Source organism: Lepidochelys kempii, chromosome 7, assembly GCF_965140285.1.
Source record: "Lepidochelys kempii isolate rLepKem1 chromosome 7, rLepKem1.hap1, whole genome shotgun sequence".
NCBI lineage: Eukaryota > Metazoa > Chordata > Testudines > Cheloniidae > Lepidochelys > Lepidochelys kempii.
In genome coordinates, this window is record NC_136386.1 from 121,466,635 (window position 1) to 121,490,618 (window position 23,984).

The following is a 23,984-nucleotide window of genomic DNA, read 5'->3' on the forward strand; positions in this document are numbered from 1 at the left end:
TATGCCACAAATTGTTCCACCACCCAGATGCTGCTCACAGAGATGGCTGGAAACCACAGACCTGCTGTCTTAGGGGATGCCACTTCTCCACTAGTAGATGTGAGTTGAACACTGCCATTGCAAGACAGTCTGGCTCCTGTGCGTTTGACTGTCATGAAAAGCCCCTTGATTAAAAGCCAACAACTGGTTGTCACCCCGTGTTCCGGATAAAGTACCCTTCTCTTAACAATCAGAGCATGTATGATTCTGGCCAGTCCCTGTTTCACCAGAGCAGAAAGCTGAATGCAAAGCAGTCCTTTGTTTAGAAGTTCTTGTGCTTGTTCCCTCTTTGGGGCAATTAGTGTCCTCCCATGCTCAGCAGAAAGTGACGCATGGGGGCACACAAAGGAATGGAAGGCCTATCGGTTATGAAGACCAATGGAGAAAGGAAGTTCTGAAACCAGCCGAACTGCGTTTAGCAGCCATTAAGCAACAGTCAGCTGGCTTTTCCACTGGGGTTTAATTGTAACTCATGGCTATTAAAGTCATTCCTTTTCTAGAGTATAAAATGACAGTTACCAGAAACCAATTCCAGGCCCTGCAACACAAGCCTGCTTGTTTAAACCATAGAAACTCCGCGGATGATTTTGATACCATCAGTTGCAGTGCCAAGGGGGAGGGAGGGTGAGAAGTAACGCAGCGATATCCGAAGAGAAGAATGGACGCACATCATCAAGATAATGCTTAGGGATGGACTGACAATTCAGTGCACTGAAAAACAGTAAAAGCAACTCCGGGGCAGGGTTACACTCCTTCCAGTTCAGTAGCCCACAAGCAGGTGAGGGATATTGCCCTCAGAGAATTAAAACAGCCTCCACTAAAGAGAAGACAATCCAAATGGGGCTGATTGAGAATTTCTGTCCTGGTCAGTTTTATTTTGATGTTATTAAAAAAAAAATGCTCCTGGGAGGTAAGAGGGACAGCCCTAAATAGTAGAACTTGGCTAAATGATTTGGGGTGTGGGGCACAAGGAGATGAGAGGCATGAGAACAAGTCACAAATATTAGCACTCACCAAGAGCAAACACCAAAGCTGGGAGAGAGACTGGCGTGGGCCAACTTTCACCTGGACATCGTCTGATAAATCAGTATGATGGCTCCAGAGAAGAAGCCAAACAAATGTCACCTTCTTCAGCAAACAGAGTCCAAGTAAAAGCCATTTTCAGAGCAGAGCAGTCTGGAAAGAGAGTTGGAGTGTGGGCAGGGACAGTACCCACATGCACCATCTACCGCAACTCGAGACCTGGGTTTACACAGCTGAAGCTTCTGTGGAATTCTACCATCAAACCTCATTCTGCAACCTAGGTAGAGATAACGTGAATGAAGTCTGTGAGGTGTAACAGGAAAGTAACATGGTAATTCATTACTTTACATACACACATCTGACTGAGCAGCTGTGCAACCCATCCCAAGTCCCTCGGCTGGCTTTCCAGATGACATTAATGCACAGCCTACAATAAACACAGTACAAGGGACACATTACACATCACTTCTATTTAATGGCAAACAAATCTGTGATATTGGAAGAAAAGGGCGTAAAGAAGGGATTTTACTAGAGGAAGAAAAAGGAGACTCCTGCTAGAAGTGTCCTGATGGAACATTCCACCAGGAGCTAGTCAGCCTGTGTTCAGTGCCGTCAACTCCTCAATGTTCTGACAGACAGGAATGGACTAGTGGGAGTCTTTTTTGTCCCTAACATATATAGCTCTGGGCCCCATCCAGTCCCACAAAAGCCAGTGGCAAGACTGACTTCAATGGGAGTGAGATCAGGCTCTCTGACACTCTTGGCAACGTAAGAGGGCAGCAACAAGCTGGGGAAGTATTCATCATGATCTGTGATCAACAAGGAACCCTGATCTGCTGCCATCACTGGATTCCTTCTCATGAGGAGGAAATTATCAATCTGTCCTTTAAATAAAATAAAGATGAAACATGGAAAAGGGAAAATGCATAAATTGGAATGTTCAACAGAAAAATCATCATTTATCTAAAAAGAGCAGAAATAAACAAAATGTTTTTAAACAAAATCACAAAATATACAAATAAATCAGGTACAAAATAAATAGGAGAGATTGGAAATCTACAACACAATTGGAATAATTATAACATTCATTCGTACGACAATCGGTTTATGAAACGTATACACTTCGTTCATGGATTTCATTTGTGCTTATTCAGGTTTATGTACACAATTTGAAATACTGTAGTCAGAATACTACATCTCTGATAAAAAATGGAGTAATGTACAATATGATACAATTAGTGAAGACCACATATGAAGGAATATAAGACATAGTGAAAAGGCCTAGGAATAGCAGCATAATCTAAAGACAATTGTGTAAGTTTAAACAGTTGTGAACATACATTTTAAAGGTGAACTTCAAAGCTTTTTGGTGGAGAAAAAGGAAAAGTTTTACGAATAGAAGTCAAAGAAAAACTGTACAGACTTCAATACGTAGTCGTACAGGTTTTAAAGGTAAGGTTTAAATGTAGGGGAATGGCTTGATTTTAGGGATTAGGTGATGTAGCTGCTGTTACAGAGAGACAGCTGAATGTAGAACCAGAGGTCTTGGACTGTTAAGTGACAGAGGAGCATATTTGCCAACAATTTGGCTTCCAGATTAAATTAATTTGGCATCGACACATCTGCACCTTGATTTAGTTACTAATCTGGGATCTCAAGTAGCGTTAAGAGCAAACAAAAGCTTTGCAGTTCACCCCCTAGGGCCCAACCCTACAATCCTTGTGCCCTTTAAAATCAGCAGGAGTTCTGAGGACAGGAAATGCAGGATCGGACTTGAAGGGTACACCCGCACAGTGTTTCGGAGCCTACAGCAGCGAGCCTCCCAGCCTGGGACAACAGCCTTGGGCTTGGTGGCACTCTAAAAGTAGCTGTGTAGACAGCACTTTGAAGTTGCAGCTTGGGCTAGAGCTCAGACCCTGAACTCCACCATGGCTATTTTTAGAGTGTTAGCACAAGGCCCACTCGCCTAAGTCCATCAACCCAGGCAGGGCGGATCGCTTCCATGGGCTCCAAAATGCTGCGGAGATGTGCCTTTAGTGTCGGAGGGGCAGGTCCTGAGATTTTCCCACTATCCAAACGCCATGTGAGTGTGCAGCAAAGCTAAGACAGCAAATCTTTGAGTGATGTCCCCTCCCTCTTTAATAGCCACAGTTATTACGGGTGGAGGATCAGAACAGTACAGTCAATTACTGCCTTCTGCAACTGCATGTGGCTAGACGTGCAGCATTTCTTCTCCTTCCCCCTAACTCAACCAAAGCAGTGGGAGGATGGCAGGGAACTAGACACAGTCAGAGCAGCAGCAGTGTCAGAATGTTGCATCCACATACCAAGAGACTATTATCCAGAATGACAGAATGCATTAGCTAAGCAAGACTCCGGCAACGAAAAACTTCCCAGCCCAACCATGGAACATGGACCCTAGCAAGTAGGAACTGTGTTGGAGATTATCGAGCTACCACATGTCTGTTGCCTTTGTGAACACGGGCTCACAAACCTAATTAACTTCTTAGTGATGGAGGCACTAACCTATGGATGGGCCCAGAAGGCATTAATGCAAGTATCTACACTTTCAGTGACAGGTGTAAAACCCAGGTTACCTGGTTACCCATCTACCTGGGTTCTGCACTCACTCCAGATTCAGAACGTGCCCCGCGTGCTGACACACTTCTGCACAGAATGGGGCACTTGAGATCTGCAGCACAGAAGAAACCAAATTTTTGCTCCAAGAGGAGCAAATCAACCAAATGCTGCTCGTCAACCAGATTCCACTTGCCCTATGTCCAAACACTGCCTTACAAAGGACAGAGACCTCTAGAGATACCAGCACATCCCAGTAACTTCTTGAGCGTCACAGCAGCTTACAATCTCAGATTTCGTTCATGTAGACTCTTTGCTGTTGCTGATGTTATGGCTCTGACTTTCCATTACTAGTGTCTATAAAATCTCAACCACCACACTGCAACAGACAGGTTCTCTTCATAACCCTCCAAATCATTTAGAGAAGAGGAAAAAGATTGACTCAACAGCAAGCACGTGTCTAAAATGGAATTAGATTTTCTTAATAGCATTTTCACGGCAGCTGGGAAGGCACTTTACTCTGCAGGATTCCAGCCGCCAGCCCTGTTCAAAGGTAGAAGTCTCAGGAGAAATCACCAACAATAGGTTTGGGGTGGGGAAGGTGAGTCAGAAATCCCAAGAATCTTATCTCAATGTGAAGAAATATTATAATGGAATCAGACCTGAGGGACGCAAACATGACTAATTAACAGTCATCTTGGCTTGCAGATGAAGATATGACAAGAACAAAACCAGGCAATGGAATTTAATCCACTAATATACACACACTGTAGGTTTCTAAGGGTTTGATCCCATCCATAGGTGAGACTTTAAAGCAGCATGTGAATGGGGGTGGGTAGGACGGAAGAGAGGGCTCCATGTGACTCACAGAAACTAGGTGTTCAGACGACATCTAATGTGTCTCACACGTGCACCAGAAGTCAGTGCTAACGACAATTAAACATCTCAAACCAGGCTTCTTCACTGGGCAAGAGGCTGACTGCATCATTTTATTTCCATGCCTCCTACATTCACCTTCCCCAGCTCAGGAGGAAAGAAGCTGGGATTTCCTGCATTACCGAGGTCTTCCCCCTTCTCTCCTAAGGTATGCTCTAGCCACCCCAGCCCAGTTTCCCAGGTGTTAATGTAGAAAAGCAATAAACACATGAAATCCAAACTGAAAATCTAACCTGTGCTATTTAGGAGAGGGAAGTACCATTGCCATAATGCGCCTCGTGCTGAACATGCCCTCATGGTGTGGGCAGCTAACACTGTAGGGAAGCAAAAGGTGGAGAGATTAATCAGAACATGAAGAGTGGCCTTCTGGAGGAGAGGGGCAGAGCAGGACAAGGAGACGAAACCCTGATAATAATTTGGAGGGGGTGGCAAGCCTAGGTTTTGCTCTTAGGCTTCTCAGTGCCAGTCCTCACTTGCTATATGTCAGCTGCCGCATCATGTCGGCGTGCCGTTGGGGTAGCAACACTTCAGAAGCAACTCTCCCCAGGGAGACCACAAAGGGAGGTGCACTGGGACTAATGCGCAGACACACAGCATAGCAGCTCCGCTAGTTACTCATTTAAGATCTCCCACACACGGGCTCGCTTTGCCCCCTAGTCAGAACCAGGATGAGGGTTACTTTCTGCAATAATTCAGCCAGGATAAACCACCTGGCCTTTGGCATCCCTCATCAAGATGATTATTTCCCTGTCAGAAGAGGCCAACCCCCTATTGTTCTTTCAATCCAAGGGTCAAGTACTTCTTTAGATCCTTTTGAAGCCACAGGATGGACAGCCTAAAAAAAGAACACCACACACAAAGCCAAAGCAGCATGAGGTACAGCAAGTCCACAGTGCTATTGAGCATACCCCAGGTATGGCATCAAAGTCTACAATATACACATTTCTATACAACATATTAATGCCAGTCAGACACCTTCAGTATAAAGTCTCAAGTTATAATGTTAACAAAGATACTGTAATGGTAACACCCACCCCTCCCCAAGTTTGCTAGTTCTAAACTAATCCAGACACTGGATAACGTAACAACTGGTACACAGGTACTAGTTTTAAACCAATGATTTGTGTATTCAATATCCTATCACATATGGTACGTATATCACATGGGAATGATCTGTGTGTCTATTCTATATCAGCACGAGGAAGATGCATTTCCCAGCAGGTCCTGGAGAACTTGGTCACCCCCTCTGTCATCCTTACCTGGGATGCTAGCGAGAAGACAATGCTGCCATCTGCCACTCACAAACAACTCCCTTGTGGCGGAGCTCCACAGAGATCACGTGAAGCACCACTGCACCCAAAGGGGGCGGAGCACTGGTGCTGTCCAATCAGCCACTCCTTTTTCCTTTGAGCCGCTTTCAAACAGAACACAACAGCAGCTCCCTGCATCACCTTCTCCAAGGCCAAATCCCAGCCTGTTTAAATGCCTGCCCATTGAGGGGTTAGGAGCAGCAATGGGGAGATATTAGCGGGTCTCCCAGGTGCCACTCACTTTTTCCCCTTCCCACATGCCTTCTCCCCAGTCATCTTTCTCCCCAGGAGAGGTGAACGCCAAGGGAACATTAACAGGAATATGAGTCAGGAGGAAGTGTGTGTGTATGGCATTACCACCACACTGCTAAATCTGGCGCCAGGTTAGACTTTGACTGCCACATATGGAAACAATACAGGACACCACACGGAGCTCAGTATAGGAACAGTGACAAAATGGTCTGGGAGAAGTTGGAGAGAGAATTGTATGGGAACGAAAGCAACAACCAAGGCAGGGAAGTACTGTGTAAGCCTGCCCCTTCGAGCTTTACTGATGCATCTCAACCCTGATCTATAGCACCCCCTGCTATGCAATCCTGGGTCCCCCCCACTCAGCTTTGACAACGCACATCAATCCCAGGCTGCACTGGCTATGCCAATCCTGGGCTATCCCACACCTCTGCCAATGTACCTCAATCCTGGCCTTCATTCTCTGCTATAACCCAGTCCCAAGTAATCCTTGGGGAAAGGCTTCCCACTTTGCAGGGATTTTGGGATACAGACAAGAAGCAGATGAGGGCCCTGCAAACTCTCACCTGTGATTAGGGTCTGCAGAAGAGAAAGGTTATATGCTAAATCCACCTCCACACTCAGAGCTCATGTGCTTCATATGATCTCCATGTCACCAGAGTCAGCCTTGTTTGGAGCGAGAGATTGTCATTATAAAGCAAGAATATTCCTTTCCTCTTTACAAAGATTTGGCAATACACAGAATTAAAAATCATGGTTACAACAGATTCAGGTTCATTTCATTCAAACAGGATTCAACCAACAGGAGTGTAAAAATTAATTCACAGTTGTGCATTTAAGATATTAGTGTGGAAAACCTCACTTCAAAGAACTTTTGTGCAAAAACTGTATTGACATAAGAAACTGGAGGCATGCCTTCCTGCCTCCCAGAGACCACCAGCTAACAGGCTGGATTCTGCACTTCGTGTTGCACTTCGATGCAGGTGGAAGAGGGAAACAATACAGGCCACAGAAGCCAATGTTGAAAGATACCGTATCCTTTCTACAAATCAAAGCCTTGCAAAAGGACAAGGACTGAAATCAAGTCCAACGGTTCCCAAAGCTTTCAGCTGGTGTCTTGTTTCATGACAGTGACTGATTGACAGCTCTGCTTTGGGTGTGCATGGCACTGTACCGCAGCATCCAGAACCTGAGCTCCCCTGAATTTGGACAGCCAAGCGGAGACTCACACAATGCTATGTCTGCTCTGGGTAGAAGCTTACGGCACAGGAGGAGCTCTTGGAAGCCTGGGGATTTCCACTGCAGCAGTAATAGACGGAACACTATTTTTGCAAACACGGGTTCAAAAACTAAGACTGGTTCTTGAGTTGGGCTTGTCTTCCCTCTGCTTGCATTGGTACCTGCCACACGGCCTGCTAGCCATTTCCCTCGGAAGCCCATCTCTACTGTGTCCCTCTTCGCATTTCAACAGCCCCATGTACTCTTACAGCAGAGAGACTGGATTTTTTCAAGGAAGCCAGTCTATGGAAAGACAGCATGCCTTGTCCCTGAAGCCAATTCGTGGGAGCTCCTGTCCCCCTAGAGAGGATGTCCATTTTCCATAAAAATCACACCTGTGACCAACTAGCTTTATGAAAGTTTCTTCACCTTCTCTTACCAAATTTGGAAGAGTGATGAGGAAAGTTATGTAAAACCAGCCTGGAGAGTTTGGACTGGCAACCCACGGACAGAGACAGGAGTTACTCGCCTTTGGGATGACATGGCTTTTGTGGTTTGTGTTACAGGAGAACAAATATTTTCAAAAAAGCCACAACACAGCATGAAAGCCAGAAATCCAGTCAAATTAGAAATCTCCCCGGCAGAACATTTCCAGCAGGTCTGAGACTAGGCATACTGCGTCCCAGGGTTACCAGGCTCTGCATCGCTTTCAACAATGGTTCACAAGTAGGAACATTAGGGCACAAAGGCAGCTTAAATAAAAGGGACCAGTGCAAGGAAACAGATCACTCCCTTTATGGGGATTAACGTCATAACATTTCATCACTCTGCTCTGGCAGAAAAGGTGCAACGTTAGCAGTCCTCCTTGAGACAGCTAAATGGGGGGCTGCTGGGGCTAGACAATTAGGTGCTGTAAATAACCCTTGAGTTGCCAGCTCCATCTGAGGCATGTGTGGCACATACGTCCACAGGTGGCCGCAGTTCTCTTGCAGCGCTGTACCAGAGCCAACGGGTGGGCCAGAAAATGCTGAAGGAAACAACAGGCACACAGTTTAAAAGGAAAAAGCAGGAGCATTTTTTTAAAGTACAAGGTTAAAAAATGAGGGAGTTAAGTTTCAGGGCCGAATTTCCCAGTCTGACGATTCCACATGTTAAATACCATGCATGGAACTACCATGCCCCCGTGGGGAACTTTATTAACTGCCCTCAAAAGGGCTGGAGTGCCTTCTGTGAAAGGGGCCAGGAACTGCCTCTCCCCATGCCATCTCTCCTTGAGGGGCACAGAGGACCCGTCTGTGGTCCCTTCTCAGAGTAAACAGCAAAATTCTTCTTAAGGCCTAAAGCAAATGGGACAGACTCCCATGTAGCAGCAACACACTCTGGCTTCCCGCAAGGAGTTGCTGCATGAAATACTGCACCTTTCAGAACGTGTTTGCACAGACGTAACTTGTCTCGTAACCACAGAGAAGGTGCTTCCCACCTGGACTAAGGGACGGGGGAGGCAGCTCTGACACCAAGGATTCCACAACTGGGCTTTGCTTTTAAGCTCAGAGTCCGGTAAAGCTTACGTGAGCATAAAGGAAGAAAATGGTCCATGACAATCAGGCCACGGGACGTTCTTGGAGCAGTGCAGACTGAAAGTCAACAGAGGAACCACCATGTAGCATTTGTTCACTGACAGACTCTGCATTTTGGGGGTTTACAATATACAACACAGTGAACTCCCAATGAACGTGCTTCCCCTCCACTCTGAGGCCAGGCTCCAGGATGCCTGGGATGGGCAGGTGGAGTGGCACTGATGGCAGTCATGGAGGACGCTACTGTGGACAGCTAGAAGAACAACAGATAAAAGGGAAGAGGGAAGAAAATCCAGCAGCTCCTCAGAAATAGGGGAATTGCCTGGAGACTAACCTCTCCAATCCCTGAAGTGCAATATGCTCCCTCAAACTCCCTCCACAGATCCAGCTTGTAGTGGAAGTTCTTGGTCAGTCTTTGGGGAGATCAGAAAGGCCCTGACTCCACCATGAAATCCATCTTGCAATGGCAAAGGTTCAGGATCCACCTGGAGGATTTGCTTTGGACATTGTTGTAGCAGCATCTTTTGTCTTAACACAAACAACAATTCTGGGGGAATGGTTCGTCCTGAATTCTTTCCCAGTTATTTAATATGCCCTGCAAATATGCTTTGGGTAAAGAGAAGGGCACTCAGACTACTTCAGTATGTTAGAATTTGAGATTGGACATTTTGGGGTGCACGCTTTCAGTACAGCAGGGGAGGCAGGGAAATTGACCATGTGATTCCCAGTAACATTAATGCAAATCCCAGGGGGACAAAAATTGCCCAGTACACTACTAGGGAAATTTATCCCAGTCTGTAATTTGATGAGACTGCAGTTATGTCGATTAAAAACCCACCTTCATATTCAAAACACACAACATCTGTGGAGGTTACAAAACTGTAAATGTAACAATCTTTTTGTTTGTTTTACAAGGAACCGTCTGAAATTTCAGATATTATGAACGCATGCAACCAAAATAACCACCCCTTCCCTGAAACTCAACTGGGGAGAAAATAATGCCCATTCCCCCAAACTTCCATACTGCTAAGCCCCAAGTTCCTTGAAATCTCATCCATTCTTTGTTCTCAGGACACATATACATATGGGTACCAGTTGCTGTTTTAACAACAGGGCAACAGACAGGACCAAAAGGAGGGGTGGAAACAGGTCTATGACACTGGAGCTGATTCACAAAGTCACAACAGAGCCTATTTGGGGAAGGGGAGGGACAGCAACAATTTAAAACTCTGCAAAATTCTTTTTAAAAACATGATCTCTCTTGAAAAAATAATCAGAGCAGTTTTAAAAACTTCTTTGCGCGCATCTAGGAAGGAGGGAAAACCAATGAGGATCAAAGATACGGCTGAAAAAATAAACACGATTCTACTTTGCGAGGAAGAATTCCATCGTTCTCCAAGGGGCACTCAACATGCCCAAGGTTTGTTTGGTTTTTGTCTTGCTGTGTTCTCGTTTCTTCCTCTTCTGTTCCCAGCAAGGGCGCTAAGTCTTTGGTCTCAGAACACTGGATGCAGCACAGCATTGCAAGCACATACTAAGAGCGTTTGCAGTCAAGAAGGAGCAAGGACTGGTCCTGCTGAAGTGATGGGTGGGAAAGGATGCAGATTGTTAGCTCCTAGATGGAGCCTTCGCTGTGCATACTGTGATTGGACTTGTTGTGTGTCACGCAGTTCTGTTCATTCAGCAGGTTTGCCGTCTCATCCGGCAAACCATCATGTAGCTCCGTAAGAGTCAGTTCGATTTTAGTGTTTTCACTGTCCGAGGACTGAGGTGTCTTGTCCATCCGGGATGCCATCAGGGCATTTTGGTACTGCTGTCTTGAGATCTATTTCATGCAAACAAGGGGGGTGGGGGTGGGAAACACACACACAAAAAAGACACAATAACACTTTGGTTTCTAATGCTGGTGTCCTACAGGACACACTATGAACATAAACTCTCTCCTCTTGCCAAATTCTCCTTTCAGCCCTGTTTTTCATGGGATCGTCCCACTTTCTATAAGACAAGGCTGAGTTCTGCAAGCCTAGCAGGATAACAGAGAATCCTAACTTAATATCATGATGTGGTGACAGTTCAACGTGACACAACATTGTGATGATAATGTTGCCACGTGGTTCTATCCTGTCTCAGTGTTGTGATGCATGGATTTGTCTCACTCTCAAGAGGCCCAAGAGACTTCCAGTTACTCCTAGCTAAAAGCCATTGATGTTGTGATGCAAATTTTTAGGGCCTCATCCAAAGCCCATTGAAGTCAATGCGCTTGGGATCAGATTCTTAGAGCCCTCTGTAGGAAGGGAGTCAAACAAGTGTTGCAATTCTGACACAGTTCAGCAATTCATGGTCTCACATGCAGCGTGGGCCAAATCCTGAAGTCCTTGCTCTGATTCCAATGGGTATTTGCCTGAGTAAAATCTGAGCTCTACATAGGGCCAACATAGATCATAGAATATCAGGGTTGGAAGGGACCTCAGGAGGTCGTCTAGTCCAACCCCCTGCTCAAAGCATTAGCCATTTGAAAAGTATCTTAGGTTAGCCAGCTTTTTGGGGTTTGCTATACTGGAGTAGCATATAAGTCAAATATTTCAATACCTTTTCCTGGTACCTGACGCTCCAGAGGAAAGAAAACCCACTAATTTCACACTATACCCGATAGTAGTGCCATGCTATACATGGGGAAATGGGGAACTCCTTCCTGAAAACAGTGAGCAAACCCCTTGCACTGCATTGGATTCACCTTCCCAGTTATATCAGCATATCGCTGTCTGAAATGATGTACATGTAAGATGACCCCAACTTCTGAGCAGCAACAACAGACCGACATGTGGGTTGGGAAAATGAAGGAGGTGGGAAAGGAGTTCTGCTTCTCCCTCACTAGGATCGTATCTCTCAGAGCAATTTCAAGGCATGCGGGTGCAACATAAACTTGGGTTGCCTCTCAATACAAAAAACTAATTGGCCATTGCAGTGTGTAACAAGGGCCTGTAACACTGACAGTGAACTCTCAATTCACCCTGGCCAGTTTTAAACCCTTATTAATGTAAGTCTGTAAGACTCAGTGCATCAGTTGCTTGGAGCACGTGTCTCTGTGTTAAGACAGCATCACTTAAATCTTATTCCCAGTATACCTGGGAACATAATCAACATCTCAAACATTAAAATAATTTTTTTTATTCTCTCCCTTATTTAAAGAGTTTTGAGTATCTGATTAACTGTGGCAAAGGGCAAAACAAGTTAAAGTGCACTGTTCAAGCAGTGTGCTTACAAAGAAAGTCTGAATGTAAGTAACCAATTGAAAACGGTTTTGTTTAAATTAAGCACCACGATCATTCAGGGACAGTGGGATACCAGCTTCCCTAATCTAACGGGGGACTTCAGCTAGGTTTGAATTTCTGGTTCCATCACATTGGTCTGCTCATCCCACAAGATCTCTACATATTTCAGCACCTTGCCTGCTTATCATGATGGGACACAGAGAGCTGAAAAACAGCAATATGCATGTGCCCAATGGTAGTTAGCACGAGAGGTGGGCCTGACATGGGGAGTCCAGATGCAGAGATGAAGTCAAGACTTCTCCAAAGTTGAGGAAGGGGAACAAGCTGGGAGGCAGGCTGGATTCCAAGTTACATTCTGGGCCAATTTTTAGTTAGAAAAATAAATCAGTTGCAGCCACCAACAAATTCTTCATTCTTCAACTAATGAGAGCGGATTCAGATTGTTCAAAAGGCTTTACAAAACTTCACAGCAATAGATGGGCTTTCAAGACTAACTCCAGTGGAAATTTTCTTTTTAAAGCTTCCTCTGAAGTGCTGGTAACCAGAAAATGAAGTGACCAGTCCGATTTCACTGTCCAAACCGAGCAGTGGAGGAAAGTCAACCAACAGCAGAAACAGGGGAAAGCAGGCAGTTTAAAATGACTACAGCTTGCATAATCTTAGTTGCTCTTTGTAACTCAAGGACATAACAGATCTGCCATCTCCCTCCCCTTGCCTCTCAGCTCTGCAACGTAGTGCAGCTTTTCTGAGAGGGAAGCCCCGCTGACTCTTTTCCTACCTTGACAAACTGAATATCTGAGAGTGCTTTCACTGAATAGTCTGGGACGTACACCTGAAGAAAAGATGCATTCAGCTGATTGTTGCTGCTCCCCAACGTTGGTGTCACTGCTTCAATGCGATCACCTCGATTTAGAGAGTCCGAATGATTCAAGCCACAAGGACGAGGGGGTGACTTGTTTTCAGCTGAAGAATAGGAATGAAGAGAGAAAAACTTTTTAAATAAAGCAGGAAACAGTAATTAGTTCTCAAAGACATTTGTTAACCCATGATATAGCACGGAAGACTGCACAGGTACTTAAGTCATTGAGTACACAAAGTACAGTTCAGCAGCAAAATTACCATGAGTGTTAGGACATTTTAAATCCTGAGCTAACTCGTGACATCACTATAGCTAGGATAACCTGTAAATGATTATGATCACGCACATTGTACAGTGCCTTTCATCCAGGGACCTTGGAGCCATTTACCAATATTTACTTCATTACACCATTTAGTACATTTCACCTACATCACAGGGGTGTCCTCTACTATATCACATCTGGTTGCTTCACAAGGTAGGGTGCATCCACCTTTAGAGGCTAAGGGACGTGGTTCTGATGGGCCAAAGGGCTCTCTCTTTATTTCATCTGTTTCTGAAACATTCTCCCTGACACCTGCCAGGGCTCAAGGTTTGAAGGGATAACTTGGGCGGATGCAGTTCAGAACCTCTGTCAGCCAGGTGAGACAGTGGGACCAGCGAATTACTCTACTCCCTATGGAGAAACACCCAGATTCTGGAAAGGCCTTGGCGTGCTTGTCCTCTGGATAGGGCAAAATCATGACTGATCAGCTTCTTGCTCTCACTTTTTTTTAAAGTGCTGAGCTTTGCTGGCCGACCAAAGCATAGTAGCCATCCCAGAAGGGTGCCCTGGCCATAATGTACCTACTGCAAATGGTCCCTTCTGGCTTTAAACTACGAAAATACTAAAATGCTGCTTTCCTTGTAAGATGACGTTCACTTCCTTAAGTTTCCACCAACTCAATGCCCTACACGGACTGGGGCTCTACGACACAGCAAAAGAGACCCACAGCAGTGAGTCTAAGAGGCCAGGTCAACTGACTTGGGCTCACATGGAAGGGCTACAAATAGCAGTGTAGATGTTCGGGCTGGAGCCCACACTCTGAAACCTGGTGAGGGAGTTGTGTCTTGGAGGCCCAAACAGGCCAGGCCCAAACAGCTACATTGCAATTTTTAGCCTTGCAGCACAAGCCCGAGTCAGCTGACCCAGGCTCTGAAACTTGCTGCGGAGGGGTTTTTTGCTGTGAAGATGTGCCCACAGAAATGCATTCCAAAATGCAACTTGCCAAGACTTTTAGCAGGTCCTCTTCCCTGTCTGGATGCAAATACTGTGTGTGTTGATCAAGATACAGATTATCTGCAAGATCAGCGTGGTTTTGGTCCCTATCAGGCCCAAAGTTCACCTATTCCAAATTAAAGCTAAACCTGGCTTGTTCTGAAGAGCTCATTGGGTAGCAAGTGCATCAAGTGAGAGGTCTCACTTTAAGACGTCATGGTGAAAGCCTTTTTGCATGGACTTAGCAACCAGCAGAACAGCATCTTGACAGCTGGAGCCTTTCTACAAAGGAGCTTTGATCTTAAAAGGTTTCACAGTGCTCTGAGCATTGTCTCCTTCACTTAATCATAAAATTCTTAAAGCCCTCCTTGGTGGCTGGACACAGATCTGCCTTGTCATGGGCAGCACAGCCCACTCTCTGCACTGGCCACATGGATATGCAAACCATGCCGTCCTTGTAGGAAAATGAAATGTGGTTCTTCACTTCTTGCGTTCTTTTACCTTTTATCTCTTTCTAAAGTCCTAGCATCTCAGACTCCTCCTGGCTTATGGCGGAATTGAAGTGACCCTCCATTTGCCAATTGCTTTTAAAATCCAGTGGCTACTTTACATCTTTCATTTCAAAACAGCAAGGAGGAAAATAAAGGTTTTGAGAAACAGGCAATTCTGTGCTGCAATTTCCATCAGCGGGGCAATCATTTTGGCCTCTAAGAGCAATGCCAAGCTTAGACTCAGAGGCAAGCATTCAGATTTCTGTCAGCCCTCCAAGTGGATACTCCCTTGTCGTCTTGGAAAACCACTATAAGGCTACAAAGGCTATTAGCAGAAGCAACCCAATGCTACTAGGCATCTTTCTTCACAGAAAGTAGTCTGACAATATGCCATCATTCTGTCAACAGACCAAATCAGTCAGCCTTTGCTTTGCCATACTGATGCACAAAATACATATCTATGTGGCAAGAATAGCACATCACTAGTTCTTGGAAGAAAGTTTTTTTCTGAAGTAGCTTCAGCATCAGTGTGAATCTGACATGGACTCCTGAAATCCCCATTTATCAAGGGTAAGGAAATTATTAGAAAAATATGGTGAATGAAGGGGGGGAAGTGAATGGAAAGAATGCATGTGCTAAAAATATGGAGTGGATGGAGGAAGAGGACAGAACAAGAACAGCGAGCATGCAGGAGAGCACAAAAAGCAAGGGACTGAAAGCTTGGCTCTTCCCAAATTCCTACAGAAAGGATCTAACGGCACAAACCACAAGCCTAACAGCGAGTTACACATTTGGGATTAACACAATGGAACCATTTTCAGAATGCCCCAATGCCACAGCCGAGAATCCTGGTATAGTCACCTCTTGTACCACATGTTCAGCAACACAACTGACATTGAGCTGCATTGTCCGTTGCCATTGCAACCAGGGTTACCATATGATTTCATTTCAAGTGGTATATCCCCTCCCCCCCTGCATTATTATTTTCCATTATTATTTTATTTCTTTCAGTGGGAAATAGCTAGGAAAAAATATCTGGCATTTATATTGGAAATAGTTTGCAAGTGTGAGGGGTACATTTAATTTGTTAAATGGACAAATAAAAAAAAGATGATCTGGGCACAGCAAAATAATTGAGCAAAAAAGATAATCAAAGCTGCAGAGTTTCAAGAAAAAAAATAAAGCCATCAAACAGTTTAATTAAAGAAAGATTAAACTTTTTCCCCTTCAATTTTAACTGCTGGAAACTTTAACTGGGCATGGAAAAAAAATCCCCTGCAGGGCAATAACCTGTAGTTTGTTTGGAATGTGCGTAATACTAATTTCAGGACAGAGGGTAAAATATAGCAGAAAGTTAAAAAGAGAGAGGAAAAACCCAGGGAGTAGATGCCGCATAAACACCAAAAGCTCAGGAAATGGCCAATGAATGAGAGCTCCTTTTGGTTTGTATATTAAAGTTTGGGGAAAAGGGGACGGTTTTGTTTTTTTAAGCACACACACACATATTGTCCTGTTCATGTTCTGGTTAGAGGTACAGAGAGACAGTGGCATTAACATGAACATGGTAACTTCAATGGAAAACAAAATTTCAGCACGGCTCAGCCTCTGTTGAGGAACAGTCATTCCAGTACACTCTGCCATTTCCCTGGGGTAGCATTTTCATTTATCTCCTAACTAGAAAAGGCACCCCCGGTGCTCACTATAGGTAAGGTTGGCTTCCATCTTCCATTCTGGATTCCTCTCCTCCCTGTTTCCAATCATTCACAAATGCCCCTAACAAGGTCTTTTTGGCCTGATACATTCCATACTTGGTCTCAGCCCTGAAGTGAAACGTTTTGGGGAAGTTTAAGCAAAATCAGCTCAAGTTCAGTCATCCGAGTAACATGGTCTTAAAATAAACAAAAACCCCAATCCCCACATATCTCATTCACACATTACGTGTCTGAATAACTCAAATACCACTATGGGCAGAACTATCAAATTTGGCTTTATTTATAAGTCTCCATAGAAATCTGTGAAATAAATTAATTTTGAAGACAGAGTTTTTGAGCATTTGAAACAGGATATTCTGTGTATAAACAATATATAAATTTAAATTTTGTTTGGAGATAAGGTACCTCTTTCTCAGTTAATTTTTTTTTTTTTGGCAGTTCAGCAGTATGCTTTCCTCCATTTTAACTCCATCTTCTGCAGAATTGAGACATTTTGTATATTTTTACATGAACCCAGGCTAGGGACCAGAATATTATCTTTAAAAAAAAATCACTCTGATACTGTATCAGTGTAGGAGTAAGAGAAGCAAGAAGCTTTTCATTACCAAATATGTTCTCTTTAAACAGTTATTACTTTTATTTCATTTTGATGTGTCTGTAAGTTTGCTACCAATTAGTAATTAGTCATAAAAGAAAGTTTAGGATACTTACCTGTTAGGCATATCTCTTGGCTGAACTTCTCTCTAACAAGTAAAGGGGTCAGACAAATACAGACTGCAATGGGCTTTTTATTGTGTCAGTTCAGGCACAAGAATGATGGAAAAGAAGCATGCGGATTTACCTGGAGAACCTGCTGCTAATAATTCTGTTCTGCTGACAACAAAGGTACGAGACAGGGACAAGGGAACTAGAAGAAGGAGAGAAAAAGGGTGAGATCATGACTGGGAAGGGGACAGCTATCCACATTGCCAGGGAAAGAGTCAATTCACACTCTTTGAAGAAACCAGAAGCACAAATCAATTGCAGAAAAGAAAAGGGGGGAAAAAGCTGATTAGGCAATTTGTAGAAATAATTAAAAAAAATAAATCAGCAGAACTACATACATTCCACTTGGTAATCCTAACTGGCATTCAGTACAGAGATCTCTATTTACATTTCAAGACCCATTCATTTAAAAACAGTACACAATGCAAAAGCAGCAACCACTTTAGCCCAAGAGATGAAGAATAAAAATGAAAACCCGGCAAGTCATCTTGGGGGAAGGCCCAACGGGGGAACTAAACACAGAAACAAAAACAGGATAGATTTCACTATTCTTCAAATTCTTTTTATCAGACCATCGAAAAGAGCCCGCAATTCTCCAAGTTTAGCCATTTTAGGGTGAAGAACATAAGAGCAGCCATACTGGGTGAGACCAATAGTCTACCTAGCCCAGTATCCTGTCTTCCGACAGTGGCCAATGCCAGATCCTTCAGAGGGAATGAACAGAACAGGTAATCATCAAGTAATCCATCCCTTGTCACCCATTCCCAGCTTCTGGCAAGGGAGGTTAGGAACACAACAGAGTATGGTTTTGCATCACTGCCCATCCTGGCTAATAGCCACTGATGGACTTATCCTCCATGAACGCATCTAGTTCTTTTTTGAACCCCATTACAGTCTTGGGCTTCACAACATCCTCTAGCAAAGAGTTCCACAGACTGACTGTGCATTGTGTGAAGAAATACTTCCTTTTATTTGTTTTAAACCTGCTGCCTATTAATTTCATTTGTTGACCGCTAGTTCTTGTGTTATAAGGAGTAAATAACACTTCCTCATTTACTTTCTCCACACCAGTCATGATTTTATAGTAACTTTAATAGTGATAATTTGCACTTAGGTGGCACTTCCCATCTACAGTTCAAACTGGACTGTACAGATATTTAAGCCTCAGCAACCTTGTACTGTCTTCACTTTCTGGATGGGGAAACAGAGGCATGAGGGTTGTTAGGGATTGGGAGTTTTAAAGAGTCAGGTAAGAGCACCTACTCTTGCTCTGCAGTGCCTCTCTCTGGCTATTACCCAGAGTGCTGAAGGGGAACAGCTTCCAGACCTACATGGAGAAATTACAGCCACTTTATTTATAAGAGTTCATCCTGGACATAAAATCTCAAAATAAAATGTACTCTCTTAACATATAGAAAAATGCATCCACAAACTAACGGCTTTGCTACTGGAAAAGGGACTGTAGAAAAAGTAATAAATACAGAGCCACTAGCAGTCAATTTAAAACAAACCCCAGATGTATGCACTTGGAGTTTGGTGAGAGGAAGACCAACATGGATTTCAGAGTAGGAGGGCCCACCCTGGGAAAGATGCAATGACACAATCTATGGTGGAGTGGTGGGATCCCTAAAAAGACAGGTGTTGTCTGAGTGCAAAAACTGGAATGAAGGAAGGAAGAACCCAGAGCATGTCAGCACAAAAAGGACACTAGGAAGTTCACACTGAATAACAGTAGCCAAAGGAGTAGCTGTGAAAGGTTTTCCAGTGAAGTGTTGGTACATGTAAGGTGAGAGATGATGCTCTAACATACCCCCAGACTCAGCTGTATTGTAAGAGCTGAACCTCAAAATGGAGGGAACAGGGAGGGTGTAACACACACACACACACGACTGTTTCTAGAGCACAGACAAAACTCTTCCAAGGATCTGTCATTTAGCAAATCTGCTGTTCAAAAACCTACAGGGTAGCAGTAAGATCTATTTAACTTCAGCACAATCATAATCAAGGAACAATTGCTCTCTACTTTGAATGTGAAATTGATAACATATATTCAGAAAAATGTCAGCTAAATGGCAACATAGATTACTGCTTACATCTCATATGTCCCAAAGAATTGCTTTTGTCTTTGGAATTTACTCTAATCATCTGCTCTTACAAGGAAATGATAATACCTTATTTATATATAGTACTTTTCATCCTAAAGGCTCTCAAAGCCATTTAACAATATATACTGAAATCATTAACCCACTTTTGAATTGCAGCTATTTCTTGGGTGGAACATGGAAGGTATTCTACTCCAGTAACACCAGAAACAAATTTCTGTGTGAGTGAAGAAAAACTTGTTCATTTGAAGCCATTCAAGGAATTTTAGGTTGGCAGAATGTAACTGCTAGACTAAACCACCAATATTTGTGAAAAGTGTTGTGGGATTTTTAATTACTTCAGCTGATCAGAATGTTGTTTTTTTTGTCTCTAGCTGAAAGGCAGCATTTCCAGCAATAAAATATGCCCCCTGGCACCATGGTGGAGGCAGTGGCTCAATACGGTCTAAGATGGACAAGTACTACCCACTGAATCACTAACATCATTTTCTGCAGCACTTGAGATTTCTGGGAGGTTTCCCATTAGACACTGAGCCAGCCCAACCTAGTTTAGCTTGTGAGATTTGACAGAATCACAGCCCAAGATGGTACAGAGAGAACAGCACACTTATAGAGACAATTGAAGTGTTACCTTTACTTCTTGTCATCAGGGTTAGCCCACAGTGAATATCTAATACATTCTTATGTGATGGAGGTGGCTTGACAGGGTACCTGGCTCACAAGATTATGGTTTTTGTAATGAGGGTTCGCCTGGGTCCCAACTTGCTTTTCTCATTGTGATTCCCCACATTTTTACTTACACATATTTTAAAGAAGATACATTTCTGTGCAAGTTGGTTGTACGGGCTGATTTTCAGCATCTTTGCATGATGGGAAAATCTCTCTTCCTCATTCCAGTATAACTGATAATTCTCAGAATCTCAGGCTTGTTTCACAAACTTCAGACTTGTCTACATGACAAGTTACTGCTCCCGCAAAGCAGGATGCCAATCTACAGTGCACCAGCTTGCCACGCAGTAATGCCCGACGTGGACTCTGCTATACTCTGGGGCTTTCAGTATGCTGTAGCAGCATCCACATGGGATGTTACTGCGCAGCAAACTGGTGTGCTGTAGATTTGCACCTGGGCTTGCTGCACAGTAACTCGCCATGTAGATGATTATTAAGATATATCGTTATTCTTTCTTGATATGTGTCATTTTCATTTGACAGCACCATATGTCTTTCTAGTACTTAGTATTACTTATCCTGTTCCTTCAGCCCCTATTGTGCTGCTACTAAAAACAAATAAAAAACCCCAAACCCAACTGTCCCTGTATTCAAACAGAAAAACAGATCACTAACTAGCAGACTTCTTGTCTGCTCACAGCCTGGAATCTGGCAAACTTGTGACAACTGGTCATATTTCATGAGTTAATACCACAACCATGATCAATCTCTCCCAGGTGTGAAACACCAGCCATCTAGTTACATTGGCAGGATGTATTGTGGATGCCAGCCGCATCAAACACAACAGGGGTCTCTCCTACACAGCTCCCTCCATCCACATTAACACTGAGAGGCATGCTTGGGCATGAAAGAATTTCAAAAGCAGAAGGTAAGAGAACATACCTGGCGATGCTGTGAGGGCCATCACCCCATAATAGGAAAAAGCACCAGCTTCAAACTTCATTCCCTCTTTCCCAGCCTCCACTTCCACTTTCCCCTGTTGAGGAAAACGAGAGAACCATAATTAAAAGGGGCCTCAAGCATCCCAAAGATCCAGAGACCTTATAACAGGCTGGCACCCTGAAAGCTGCAGCCTTGCCTGAAGTGGCAATTTAGGGTTAATTCCTGCCTTCTGCTGAAGTCCGTAAAAATGCACAGACAAGGGTAGAACTTTCCACCTCAAATCAGTCCCATTGCCCCACAAAACTTTCCAGCCTCATATCTGCTCCAGCTAATTTAACTCAGCAAGGTGGACGGGCTCATCACTGCAAAGAAATACAGTAGCTTCTCAATGGTACTACTTTTTTCCACTTCCAAAGAATGTTTGTGCCCCATTAAGCCATTTACTTCGAACTGAAGGGAAGGAGTGGTCTCCAAGTCTGAGAAAGCCCATACTTACACACAGTTTGTCCATCAAGCCAGATCTACTCATGTCAGGTAATTGCCCAAAATTCACACAAGGCCCTTCCGAACACAAACACAGGAAATCTCAACTGGGAATGAGAGTAAGCTCAACATATTTTGGGAGGCTGAAGTTAAGGTTGTATGCTTTTCCACACAGAAAAGAAATCCACAATTCCTGAAAGAGTCCTGAGTCTTCTTTCTCAAGGTTCTTTTGGGTTAGTTGGTTTCCAACGGTTTTACAAATTCCACATCCCTTACTATTTGATACTGACATTTATACAGGATCTTATCAAAGGATCCCAAAACACTTTACAAACTATACACAAGTATACCACCACAGAAATGCAGCCGCTTCTGGTGTGGAACACAGAAGTTATTGAACAGCACATAACCACTCTATATCCGTAAGTCTAAGACAGAAAAAGAACAGAAGTATCTATTCTAGAAATGCATTTTTAACATTGAAAGTATAAAATTAGAAGCTTCAGTAACTACCTAGTGGGACCCTATTTTCAACGCCACTCCCAGTGCAGTGACACCACTAGTGGATTTTGGGACAAGGGAAGTAGAAATCTGATTCCATATCAAGCTGAAACTATATTTTGCAGGAGGAAGGAAGGGTAAACAAAAGTTAATTAATTACTTGCAGTGTTCTCAGTCTCTGCTGGGCTGGAGAGAAGGAACAGACTGGGTCCTCCCACATGTAATGGATAAATACGCCACTGAACCCATAGTCAGGTCAAACTGAAGCTAAAATTTAGGTTTTGTAAAAACAAGCTTACACTAAACCTAAGACCAATATCTATGTTTCCAAGTGTTTTTTTCAGTTCAATTAAAAACCATTTAAAAATAATCAGCCTTGCCCAGCAGTATTTTCAATCCAAACTATGCAGCGGTGTGCTGGTACAGTCAAGTGCAATCAAATTATCTAGTCTAACTGTCCAAAATGAGAGTAGCGCAAAAAGGACTCCAACAGCATAAACAGGTCAGAAGTACATTTGATCTTTATAATTATTTCAAAAACATACTGTTAATAATTTGTTAAAAATACTATGCTCAGCCTAGTAGAATCAATTGAGTAATTACTGGCAATTATTCATCACACAGTCAAAGACTCCACCCCTGAAATTAGATGTATGCAGGTGGAATCCTCACTTGGGAGTCCCTTTGAAATTAATGGTTGGAAAGTTTGAGCTGGCAGTTAGCTGTAAAAATGGGCCCTCAATTCTGCGACCTAGTTATGTCATTAGTTACACACTCCAAAAATGTCACCCTTGCCAAATCTGGGCCACACGACGAGCATGTGGCATGCTGAGCAGCTTGATAGCTGAGAATCAGGCAGCAAAATTTCACATGCATGATACTAGAAGTGTCCTGCCACACTTTACAGGTCTGTCTTTGCATTTTTCCCAACATTGTTTAATGACACAACATGGATTTTGAAGAAAAAAAAAATGTTACAAATTGCTACATAATGTATTGCTGTAGAAGAGATGAGCCTATCCAGTGGAAATAAATTACAGTTCAGAAATCAGTAAATTAGACTATTTGAGATTAGATTAAAATTAACTTACAGAACTGTACATTTGTTTTCTTGTATATTTCCTATGTGAAAGAGTATTAATATACCTTGGGACATCCAGATCAGAGACTGACCATATTGCCAACCAAAGGGAAGTACCTATTATACGCTGATACTTATTGTGGTAGAACCAAACCTTAGTACCACTTTTACAGCATGTCTTTTTATACACTCACTTGCAGATGTGCCACACAGCATGCAGAAAAGTTTCTTCTAAAAATAGCATGTTAGTTTTTACTAATCATATGCTTGCTTATTACGAGATGGTTTGTTTGTCTTAATGTGTGCTCTTTATTATGCCCATGCAATACTGCATCCTACAGCACTTGATCTATTATCTTGCCTACAGTGTATTTCAAGCTGCAGTGATCCACTGCAGAAGTGTGGGAGTTCACAGAGCTGATAATTCCTCATGGAAAGCAATCCATATTAACAAAGCTCAACTGGATACACAGCACTACATTTTTGGTGCTCCTTTCATTCTTTATTACTAAGATCATGGAAGAATAAAGACATCTTTATGTTTAATGCCACATAAGAGAGTCTACAACCCTGGTTTACAGCATAAGTTATAGTACTATAATGTTGTTTTGAAAGCTATTTTGTAAACACAACTGAACCCAGTCTACTCTGAGATTTGAGAAGTTAGCACCTTTCCAGCGAGATCCATGTTTAAATACCATTCTTGCTAGAAAGGTGCTACTGGGTTTCAATCTCAGTGTAGACAAGTATTCCTATGCGCCTTATCTCCTGAGGAGTAAAGTTCAGTGTTCATCTCCTGAAGAAATTAATGAGAAAATATACTTCCTAATCTCGAAGACAAAAGAGTATTTCCTCATCGCCTGGGCCTGTAATCTCATTAGATCACACAAATTAAGCAGGGTCAGGCCAGGGTTACTGCTTGG

General features: G+C 43.3%; 1 protein-coding gene across 3 annotated transcripts in view; it reads right to left on the reverse strand.

The window, feature by feature from the left end:
• Positions 1 to 1,513: 1,513 nt before the first annotated feature.
• The window catches only part of CNNM2 (cyclin and CBS domain divalent metal cation transport mediator 2), a 188,229-nt gene continuing 165,758 nt past the window's right edge, over positions 1,514 to 23,984 (reverse strand). Inside the window, exons 5-9 of one of the 3 annotated variants that reach the window (XR_012160090.2) lie at positions 20,997 to 21,090; positions 17,360 to 17,425; positions 12,980 to 13,164; positions 8,921 to 10,754; positions 1,514 to 8,379 (exon numbers count right to left, since the gene is read on the reverse strand). Coding sequence is in view for 2 of the 3 variants with exons in the window: in XM_073354482.2 (XP_073210583.1) it covers positions 10,545 to 10,754; positions 12,980 to 13,164; positions 17,360 to 17,425; positions 20,997 to 21,090 (555 nt within the window). In the remaining variant the exon portion in view is untranslated. Of the gene's footprint in view, positions 10,755 to 12,979; positions 13,165 to 17,359; positions 17,426 to 20,996; positions 21,091 to 23,984 lie in introns of all 3 variants that reach the window. The other 2 variants (XM_073354482.2, XM_073354484.2) reach the window with 2 other exon arrangements.